The sequence below is a fragment of the Peromyscus californicus genome, unplaced genomic scaffold (genome assembly GCF_007827085.1).
Source record: "Peromyscus californicus insignis strain IS unplaced genomic scaffold, ASM782708v3 Scaffold_6__1_contigs__length_162567912, whole genome shotgun sequence".
NCBI classification, from domain to species: Eukaryota; Metazoa; Chordata; class Mammalia; order Rodentia; family Cricetidae; genus Peromyscus; species Peromyscus californicus.
The window spans coordinates 143,739,552-143,750,862 of NW_026294584.1; the positions used below are offsets into that span (position 1 = coordinate 143,739,552).

The following is an 11,311-nucleotide window of genomic DNA, read 5'->3' on the forward strand; positions in this document are numbered from 1 at the left end:
AAGTACAGAACATTTCAGCCTGGGCTACAGATCTCGTGACGCCTGGCGCTTTTCCTCCACCAGACTGCTGATCCCATTGCTCTGGAAACAGCTGGATTTTCTTCCTGTGTGTTTGTTTTGGGCACCAAGCAAGAAATACGAAGGGGAGGGAAGAAGACATTTGTTAAAGCGTTCTTTGGGTTAAAAATATCTTTAATATCAAATCACAATAATAAAAAATAGAAACAAAGATTTTTTATTTTTGTTAGAAGTTTTAGAGTGATTTAGAAAAGCTTAGGCGTAACGGACACACACACAAATAATCAATGTTTCTGTCCACCCCCATCCAGAAGATCCTTTGCGCCGTGGGCGGGATGGGGGCGGGGCTTCATGATGTCACAACACCGCCCTGGTGTTTTTGTGTTCCCAGCTCCTGGGGAAAGCCACCCGATTTCTTTACCTGGTGGTCTTTTACCTTCGGGCCGGGAGATCTCCAGATCCCTCTCTGGACGTTTGGCCGCGTAGTACGGCGACGGGCGCGTGGGAGCTGACGCGGGTGGAGCGATTGTGATAAGGTTGACATTGATCGGGGGCGGCCAGACGCGAGACACAGTCACCAGCGCGCGCTGCAGGCCCCGTCCGGGGAGCCCGAAAAACCTGCGGTCCATCATGAAGTTCCAGTATAAGGAGGACCATCCCTTCGAATATCGGAAAAAGGAAGGTGAAAAGATTAGGAAGAAATACCCGGACCGGGTGCCGGTGAGTGGGGGCGGGGAGGGGGAGGGAGAGCTGGGGAATTCGGGAGCTGGTTGCCCTGGAGCTGGAGGGTAGCCTGGCGCTGGCGGGTGGCCTGGAGCAGGAGGGTAGCTTGGCACTGGCGGGTGGCCCTGTCATACGAGGGTCCCCAGAATCATATCCTGATCGGCTTTGACAAACCTATATCCCCAGGGCCTGTGCCCACCTTTGGCATCTCGAAAGCGCAACCTGCGTGGCGGGTGACTCAGCAGGATTCAGCTCTCGTGGAGGTGGGGAATGTGCGCATGGCACGGCCTGTGTGTGCGGGAGCGACTGGTTAGGGGCCCAGGCCGGATGCGTTTATAGAGAACGCAGCGCAACCATGGAGTGGCAGGTGCGGTGAGCCTTGAGACCATCCATGTCTGCTTTATGTGGTTCTCCATGAATCCGAGCTTCGTCCTCATTTCCTTGAGCGTAGGAGGAAAAACTTGAGAAGTCAGTAGATTCTACCCTGCGTTTTCTTAGAATTAGGAGGCGGGGGGGGGGGGGGGGGGGGGGGGGGGGGGGGTCCACCAGGCGGGCCCCGCAAACAAGGTCACACTCTCTGCGGCGCCACAGTCAGCTTGCTTCATCATCATTACTGTCTCCCTGACCATGCGATGCTAAAGAAGGCCTTAACCTGCACTGGGAATGGGTTGGGCTCTTGGATCCCAAGAGCGAGGACTGAGGACCATTTCCTACACGAAATTATACCCCGATTTAAACAGTTAAAACCTAGTTCATGCAATTAGGAGAAAAATACTGAGGGAGTCTTCAGCATCCGGGTGTTTTTCCCTTTACCCCCTCCCCCGCCCAATTGCCTGTTTTTTTTTTTTTTTTTTCCTTCTCTTTTGAAGGCTACGCAGCAGAATTGGAAGCTGAGGACGACATTACTGTTAGATACTGTGGATAGAGGAGCAGGGGCTTTTTAAAATCGTTCTCTTTATCTGTACAGGCAATGATGTTAGATTAGCATTACTAGTAAACTTAAAGGGTAAAAGAGCTGGATCTACCTAATAATTTTTCTTGATGCGTAAGTACTTTTAGGGGGCTTCTTCCTCAGTCCTTATCTCGGCTATCACTTCCACAAGAAATGTAGGCCCAACGGGAAAAAGTTCCCAGCCCCATTTTCTATTTGGAAGGGGGTAGTTAAGTATTCCACCATTCTCCAGCATTACACACAAGGGTCTTAAGGAAAAGGCTGGAAACACACTAGCCATGCATTCTTAGTACACACTCCTTCACATGTTTCCACGGAGGACTGCTTTGAAAATTTCTCTGTTTGTCAGCCCCCCCCCCCAATATTTTAAAGGACACGTGGACCACATAGCAGCCAGCACTCTGAATGTCTTGTCTGCATATTCACGGACTCACCTCACACCATCACAATCCTTGTGCTACACATGTAAGCCTGAAACACAGTGAAGTGAAGTCATCACCCAAAGATCTGACATTGCGGGCTGGCAGAGTGGAATTTCAGCCTGGCTGCCACGCTTCAGGGCTTTTAGAGCCCTTGACCTTCAGGTTGTCTTTTTTTTTTTTTTTCCAGTTTGTAGTACAGTTCGATTAACCAGAATTAAGTGTACACCTTACATGGTTGAGTCCTGGAAGTAGGTTAAGTCTTGCTGCCATCCAGAGTTCAGCTGGTAGGCCAGTGCCAGTCAGGAAACCTAAGCGAATGTCTACTCGTTATTAAGAACTTTAAGAGATACACACTGTGGCATGTACCCATCTCCAAATTCAGTTAAAATCCCTGTATTTCCTCAAAATAGGAGCCTTTCTCATTCAATTGGTTACTGCACTCAACTAGAATATTTTAGTTTCTCCTTATTCATCTCCTGCTCATGACTGGATGTTGAATGTTTTACTTCAGTGATAATTTATAAGCAAAGAAAGCCTCTTTCAGATCTCATGGATCCACAACCTGAGAGGTTCTCAACCTATGGCTCTTATCCTGGTTGTGAGAGAAGAGCTCTGCTAAATGGCAGAGATTTGGGTTTGGGGGGGCAGCCCTGGGGATGGAGCCCTTTGCCCCGTGGTCTCTCCATCACTGGGTATACCCTTAGCCCCAGAGACGTGGTTTTTGTTTCAGAGTTGTAGCCAGAGTCCCCAGGCCTTGGGCACAGAACTGAATCCTACTATGCTCAGGTTTACAGAAAAGCCACTGAGTTTCTAAGGCAGTCTGACTCACAACCTAAGCTTGGCCTCAGAAGAGGTGCGCGTGGGCCTTGGGAGAGGGGATCATGGGATCCTGAAATAACAGAGTGTTGGAAACCTGTAATAGCAGGAACTGCTGGACACACTATTTTTAAACATTTGTAAACAGCCCTATGGTGTATGAGCCACCTGCCACGGATGGAGAAAACAGTTTGGTTTTTTTTTTTCTCTTCTTGGTGGGAGCTGCCAGGTCTCAGAGTTCCTGTGGTAAATACCAGGGCTCCCCTTGTTTCCTGTGCTCTGTCATATGTAGCCTGCCTTCTTTCCTTCCTCATTTTTGGTCCATTACTAGTCTCCTTTTCAAGCTCTTTTCTGTTTAATTTGAAGCTTTGGATTCACCTCTGTCTACCCAGGCATTTATGTGTACTTATTTGTATGGTCTTTTGAGGTGCAGCTTGTGCTGAAGCCTAGACAGGTCTGAGACACCCTGAAGGTCACACAGTGTCTAGGGACACTTGTCCAGTGTCTGTTTCTGCTTCCTCGCTTTTTGGTATTTTCCATTTCTCATATCTAAGATGAGTTTTTCAAAACGAAGACTCTGATGTTAATATCCTTGCAATCTATTTTCTGTTTTTTAAGTAAATATATAAACATCTAAGATTTTGTGTGTCTTTTTCTTTGTTACAAAAATGCATAACCTTTAAAAATGTTATAAAATATTTAATGTAGATATTATAAAATCCTAACATAGTTAATAATGCTGAATGATGCAGTGCATTGCTCTCATAAAGTGTCACCCATAAAAAAATTCACAGTAGTTTTCACTTAGCAGTGAACACCTTTTTGCAAAGATTGAAGTCTGAGCCATGTTACCTGTGTGTATTAGCTGTCACTGTAGTAATGTCTGAGACAGTCACCTTCTAGAAGGTAAGAAAGCTACTGGCTTCAGAAGTCTTCGTCTGTGCTCACTTGGCTCCATTCTTTGGGCCGGTGGTGAGTCAGCCTATCATGGTGGGAGCACAGAGGGCTCAATAAACCTAAAACTCCATGAGGTCCCACCCCTTAAAGTTCCCACCACTTACTTATGCATAGCACCAAAGTAGGAGCACTTCTTTAACATAGGGGCCTTTGGAAGGCAGTGAAGATCTAAGCTGTAATGTTATGTCTGTAATAAATGGCGTTTCCCACTCTGTGTGTATGTGTGTGTAAGTGTGTGCACATGTGAGGAGGCATGTGTGTGATTGTGTGCAGATATGCATGCACGTAGTAGAGGCCAGGGGTTGATGTCTGGTACAGTTCTTGGCTGCTCTTCACATTACTCACTATGAAGCCAGAGCGCGCCACTTCAGTTAGTCCAGCCAGACAGCCTGGCCCAGGATCTCCAGTCTCTGCCTTCCCAGCACTGGGATTAGTGTTGGGCCCACACGTCCACCTGGCATTTACACAGATTTTAGGGATCTGAACTCAGTCATCAGACTTTCACATATAGTGCTTTTATCACCACGCCATCTCCCCAGTCCATAAATGGTATTTTAGAGAAAAGAATAAAGCCGATAGGTCATTAGACTATCCTATAAACAACTTCCTGATTTTTTTAATGAAATACCATAAGGTAAATGGTCTTTTACTGTTCCTATAGGTAATTTGTAGTTGTATAATATCAAGGAGCGTTGGAAGCAAGGACTGAAAAATTACACTGAGCCTGGATACTGTGGGCAAATTTAAGGGGTGGAAGGAAAAGGGCAATGTTAAGGTCTGCAGTTTTCATCCCCTCTCCTGTCCTCCTTCTAGGTCATCGTGGAGAAGGCTCCTAAAGCCAGGGTCCCTGATCTGGACAAGAGGAAGTACCTTGTGCCCTCTGACCTCACTGGTAACAATCTTTCTCTCTTCTGACCCTTCGTTGCAGGCAAAGCATTTTTGATCTTTATTCAAGTCTAAGCTGGTGACCACATAGGTTGTGACTGTGCATGGCTTTTTCAGGGAGCTGGCCAGTGTAGTCAGGCACACTGTGCCCTTCTGTTTCCAGTTCTGTTTGGATTTCCCAATGACTCATGTGTCTCGCTCATGAAGACACAGCAAAGCAGTACTCTGGAGTAAAGGAACAATTGTCTGTCATTTAAACCACTTTAAAAATCAGCCATGGTGATCCGGAGGTCCATTTGTTCCAAAGCCAGCCCAGTGCCATGGGAGGATCACATTTCAGAGATTCATTAAGAGATAAATGCTTTATCTCTTAAACATATTTCTGTTTGGGGGACAAAAACTGCAGACACTAGCATATCTTCTGTTTTGAATTACATGTATTTAGATTTTACCTTGTTCTCAATGAAGTGCCAGGTGATTTCAGTATACTCTGGACAGATTCTTTTAGACACGTTTGCCCTAGAGTTCATGCATTTGTCAGTCTTCCAGAAGTTTTTCATGGTTTGCAGGGAGAGGCAATGAATACACTCATTGCCCTGATACTTGCCCCATTGTGCTGGGATGTCCAGAGTCCAGTGGATCTCTCAGGGTGGGAATGGAGCTGGAAAAGTATCAGGGGTCCATTTTAGACAGGAATTCTTTGATCTACATCATACTCCTCCACAGTAGTCATTATGCTGGGTGAGTATGCTAACGTTGGGTCTGAGGTTGAATAAGGAGGAAGAGAAGCAGTCCCACCGTCATGTGTCAGGGACTGTAGGGGCCTCAGTTTCTCTTTTGCCACTAAGGATCTTGGGTCTTTGAGACCCAGGATTTGGCTGTGAAAAGATTGTTCTTATGCTAAAGGGGATAGATATAATAGATTTTGGTTTTCCTGAGATTTCCCCTTTTACTAATCCTTTTTCTTTTCTTGCCCTCCTCTATGTTTCCTCCATGTAGTTGGCCAGTTCTACTTCTTAATCCGGAAGAGAATCCACCTGAGACCTGAGGACGCCTTATTCTTCTTTGTCAACAACACTATCCCTCCCACGAGTGCCACCATGGGCCAGCTGTATGAGGTAATGGTTTTGGTCACAATACCGCACAGCCTGGTGTCCCCTAGCTCTGGTTCCAGGGTTTGTTAACACACCTGGGAAGTAGGGCAGGAGGTGTTATTTATGGGGATCCTCTTACACATGGCAGTGTGAAGCTGGGAGATTAGATACCCCTGTCCTTTAGGGATGGAGCACCTTCTCAGTTTAATCTTCTGAAATCTCCTTTCAATCTTGCCTGATTTGAGTAGTTCTTGATAGCAAGGGATCACCAGGAGCCCATCGTTCTATTACTTTCTGTGGAAGCATAATTTGTTAGTGAGCTGTGTACTCCACCTCCTCGTCAGTCATCCCCATCCCCATCTAGCCCTAGACTTGAGAAAGGAAACACCAGCTGTGCTTGATCCCTTTTCCATCTGAACCTGGAGCTCTGTCATCACAGTTAGTCCCCACATAAACTCTACAGATTTGGCTTATGACAACCACATCCAGATGCTTTTCTTTCTAGAACATACCTAAGACCACCAAGAGTTCCCATTATCTGAGAACAGTGAATGAGTTAAAATATAAAATTAAGGGAGGATTTGATTGGAGAAAAAGTGTAATTAGAACTTCATATATAAATGATGTGATCTAAGATCGCAACTGTACTTCTTCTTGAACACTGTCACACAAGATGCTGCCTTCCCGTTGTGCCCCATTAGTCACATACACATCGAGTAGCCTCTAGTCTTGTCCTTATTCCATAGCATTTAATCCCTGTGACTATGCGTGTCAGTATGTGTTTTGTGGTATCTGTGCTCTCCTTGCTAGGGTGAAGGGTTCTTTTTGTTTGTTTTGTTTTTGTTTTGCATGTGTGTGTGCGCACAGGTAGATGGAAGTCGGAGGACAACTTAGGGGTCATCTTCAAGAACACTGTGAGCCTCCCGTGAGATAGGTCTCTTTTTGACTTAGAGCACACCCATAGGCTGGCCTGGCTAGCCTGTGAGCCCCAGGGATCCTCCTGTGTGTCTACCTCCCCAGTGCTGGGGTTACAAGCACACAGCCCTGCACATGCCATTTTTATCTGGTTTCTGGGCATTGAACTCAGGTCCTCTGGGCTTGCACGGCAAGTGCTTGACTGAGTGACCTACCTTCCTCAGCCACAGAATAATATTTTTTTCCAAGATAAGAATTATTTCCCAATGTTTTGTTTGTGAAAACTTTGAAAACATGCCAAGAAAGTTGAAACTTACTGAAAAGACGGACTGGCTTACCAGGGTTCAGCTCACATTGTACTGTTCTTGTTTTTTGACTTTCGTACTTGTACGTATCATATTTCAATCTCACTCATCCCTGCCCCTTACCCTCTCTCTTTCCCCTCCCACTCTTGCTTATCTTACTAGCTAGACCTCCTATTTCCATTTTTTTTTAACCCAATGGATGTCATTAGGGTCATTTAGACAAGTGGGAAGTTTGTTTATGGAAGCATGGTCACCTTGCCAGTGACTTCTCACCCCCATTAAATTCTTTCTTCTTCTTCTACCACAATATTCCCTGAACTTTGGAGGGGGCAGTTTAGATAAACCATTTGTGGCCAGACATTAATCACTTAAATCTGTTCTTTGACCAATTGTTAGGCTCTGAAGTCACTGTTGACCACTGCAAAAAGAAATTCCCCTGACTAATGCTGACTGTAGAATGGATGTTTTACTGAAGTTATTTTTCTGCTGTTGCTGATATATATTCTCTATAAAACTTGTGTTTATGAAGTCAGAGACCAACATGTAGTTGATACCTCTTCCTATTCTTTGTTCTTTTTTTTTTTTTTTTCCTTTTTCTCAGTACTAGAACTTGAACTAAGGCCTCACACATGCTAGGCAAATGCTCTACCACTGGGCTGTACGCCCAGCCTTCTTCCATTGTTTTAACGGAGGCTAATGATGACTTAGGTGTCTCCCCTTCAAGGTTGTTCAAGACTCAGAATCACAGAGACAGTGAACATGAATGTTTAATATTCTCTGAACTGTCTTCTCGTCTCCTCTTTTAGGACAACCACGAGGAAGACTATTTTCTGTATGTGGCCTACAGTGATGAAAGTGTCTATGGGAAATGAGGCAGAAGCCCAGCAGATGGGAGCACCTGGACTTGGGGGTAGGGGTGGGGTGCGCGTGGGACTTGGGGAACCAGAGGGAGGGCTCCCAACCATGGAGGAGACGCAAGGTGAAGACATCGGAAAACATCACACCGCAAACACTGTCGTCTTTTTTTCACAAGCTCAATTGTTAGTTTTCTCCGCTTCCTCAGCCCAGGAAGAACTTGTGTTGGATTGGCTGTGAGAGCGGGATGGGGACGACATCATTCACAGCCTTCCTGTGAGTTTTCGTGCAGTTTCATGAGAAGGTTGGGAGGAGGGCAGGTGGCCACTAGAGAAGAATACAGTTCAGCAGCAACTCCTGTCTCTTTGGGCAGAGGTTTGATTTTTGGTATTTGCATAGGCCACATAGGGAAAGGGGGAAAAATGCTTTAGGAGCTGTCGGGGACCATACCTAAGGGACCAAAAATACCCACTGTCAATGAAGCATTGTGACCCCTGACTTCTGTCTCCAATTCCTCCCTCTCCTAATCCTTTTCTTCCACACAAGTGTCACGCACCGCCCCAGGTGTGGCAGTGGACGTTCGCACAGACTTTTAGATGGAGTCCTCTTGGGAAATAGGGTTGTGCGGGAACGTGGTTACGACTGCCCGTAGTTTGGATGGCATTAAACTGGAGTTCAGGGTTGAACATCTCTTCTCCTCATCCCATAAGTACCTTAGAATTTCAGGAGCCTCAGGATCAGTCCTTTAGCATTTCCTTCAGCTTTCTCATGTACAGGGACAGAGTGTCTACTGGAGGGTCCAGGTTACAAGGTAAGCTAGATTACACACCTGCCACTTATCCTCCCCCTGCTGCGGGCTCTTCAATCTCACACGCACCGGAATGCTAAGTGATGGCCAGCTGTTTCCCTCCATGCCATCTGCTATTCAGAAAAGATGGAGTGAGGACTCCAGCGTTTCATGGGGGTTTTACTCATTTCATTTTCATCTAGGGGCTATGTGGGGAGGGGGTGGGAGCAGGAATCGCATTCACACATGACATTTCAATTCATCTCTACAAATGAAGAGCGTCCTCCCTGTTGGGAGCAATCTGTATGTCTGCCTTGTCAGCTGCAGGTTCTGATACTTTGAAGTCAATGCTGTCAGACCAGGGAAATAAAATAATTGCTTACCTTAAAAATCCACTGAATGCAGAATGGTCACTTTTTTTTCCTTTTGGTTTGCATTTGAATGAAGGCTATGTGGACACCTGAGTTTTCGAAGAGATTGAAGTGGGTGTGGGGTTGGCAGTGTGTGCTTACATAGGGTCAGACGTATATGTGTTCATCTAGTTGTTGCCCAGGGGTGAATGTCACAGTGTAGTGTGCCTGAAGTGCTTCTGTGTGCATGATTTTCCGCCTGGTGTGTAAGTGCCCAGTCGCTGCTTCATGTGTTTCTCAAAGCTAAAGTCTGCCTGCCTCACCGTGGAGGGCTGGTGCGTGCTGTGCTAATTAGGAATGCAAATGTCTAGCCTTTGTCCCAGATTTGGCTGGCAGCTGCATATGCCAGTAATTATGAGCAAGTGACTTAGAAGATTCTGCTGAGTCTTCAAGTCTGATTTCTGCCCCAGGCGTCACTGCAGGTCCCAAACACAACTTATTCTCTCCATTATGCTTCACAAGAGGCTAACTTCTTCCAAAGCAGGAGATAGACAGTATGACTTGTGGAGTCAAGGACAATTCAGTGTCTTCTAGCTATATGTGGGTCTTTCAATTGAGTCAGGAAGCCTATGTGGCTAGACTGTGGGGTTGAAAATCATAGAGAACAAACAGCCAGGACGAGTGAAGAATTCTTAGTTCCGTTTCTAACCCTCTGAATTCTTGGCAGCTCCACACCTAAGTGGTAGCTTCCTCTTTGTTTTTAAAAAATAGGATTGAGTCACTAGAAGGGAATTAGGAAAGTCATAGAAGATCTATGCCAGGATTCTACCAACCTGCCCACCGAACTGATGGAGAAAATTCAGTTAGGACTGAGAGAAAGAGGGAAGCCTGGACCAGGAAACAAAACTTTTCTAGAAAATGGAAATGGTTTGAAGTGAGTACGTTGAAAATAGATGCTATGGTTACAGAAACGACAGTGTGCTATTATCTGACAAAGCCAAGAGGAGGCCTATGCTTGGGCTGTTGATATGAAAGCTATTTTGAAACTATTACCCACCACCTAGGATTAGGACTGGGTGTTCCAAAGGGTACACAGCAGAGCCTGTGCCTTCTGGGCTCGTCAGAAACAGCAGGCCTTTGCTGAACTGGACCTTTGAATTCAGGGACTGTCTCCCAGGAGGCCCTGACTTTTTCCAGTCCCACTTTTTGCTAGATTTTTCAGATGAAAAAAATTATTATTGGATGGGACATCACTATTTTAGACCAGCACTATTTCACAGATGCATAATTTTAATTAACTTAGCTAAGTTTAGCCCCAGTGCTCTGCTTAGAACTCTGTTTCCTGAATACAAGATCTTAACACCTCATAGTTTCCACAATCTTATCTGCTTAATTCCTTCAGGCCTTGCTGACTTCCTATGAACTGAAAGCAGTTTGGGAAATGTCTTGGTAACCTGGGCTCTATGTTCCAAGTCACATTCATTGGCTAACTCTAGATCTGCTCTGTCGGGATGGAGTTTAATGATATACCAAGCAAGTCATTCTTTCCTTAGAGGCCACGTGACATCAGCATCAGAGACAAGTCTAGTTCTGTATTTGCTGGAAAAATCTGGACTATATGCAAGGATAAGCTTGGACATTTGCCAAGGGCAATCCTTTCGTATGACTGGTTCTCTAGTGGATAAAATAGCTGGTCAGTCTCATTATCTTTAGAGTAGAAGTCTCCTCCATCAAGATGTACAGTGGTGGTGCATTCCGGCTGTGTATCCCAATGGGGACCACAGCCCTGTGTGAGTGGAGGCTAGATAGAGAATCCCATTTCTGAATACCAGAATGTTGCTTACTTTTCTTCAACGCTGAATTGCTTGCTTCTCTCAAAGCATCCTGTACCTATTTAAAGGTATAGCCTGTATTGTATATTCAGAGGCTAAGATAACAAGACATGATGTTAAGTAATGTAAGTGATGAGGCTGATGAGTGTACTTCCTGGCATGCTAACAGCAGCCTCTAGGTGACTCTCCAGGGTCATGTGCTGTTTCCTGGGCCCTGCCCTGATTCTTGGGACGCTACCCTTTGGGAATATTAACATGAAGATTCTAATTCCATATAAATAGCTATGAGATGATTTTGAAGCTGTGTGGCACAGAAGTGTGGATATACATGTCTGGGGAGACAACATGAAATCAACTGTAGCAATGAAAATATCCAGGCATTCTGGAAAATAACCTGGTT

The 11,311-nt window shown here is 45.5% G+C and overlaps 1 protein-coding gene across 1 annotated transcript; it reads left to right on the top strand.

Annotated features, from left to right (window-relative positions):
* Window positions 1-383: 383 nt before the first annotated feature.
* Gabarapl1 (GABA type A receptor associated protein like 1) lies at window positions 384-9,124 on the top strand. Its single transcript, XM_052720624.1, has 4 exons — window positions 384-738; window positions 4,702-4,780; window positions 5,773-5,891; window positions 7,894-9,124. The coding sequence occupies exons 1-4, from the start codon at window positions 649-651 to the stop codon at window positions 7,957-7,959; spliced, it is 354 nt and encodes a 117-aa protein (XP_052576584.1). The 5' UTR covers window positions 384-648; the 3' UTR covers window positions 7,960-9,124.
* Window positions 9,125-11,311: the final 2,187 nt, after the last annotated feature.

Coding starts and splice junctions, on each gene's coding strand:
- Gabarapl1 (XM_052720624.1), top strand. CDS start 649: ATGAAGTTCCAGTATAAGGAGGACCATCCCTTCGAATATCGGAAAAAG. Junction 4,781..5,772: donor TGTGCCCTCTGACCTCACTG/GTAACAATCTTT, acceptor TCCTCCATGTAG/TTGGCCAGTTCTACTTCTTA. Junction 5,892..7,893: donor CCATGGGCCAGCTGTATGAG/GTAATGGTTTTG, acceptor CTCCTCTTTTAG/GACAACCACGAGGAAGACTA.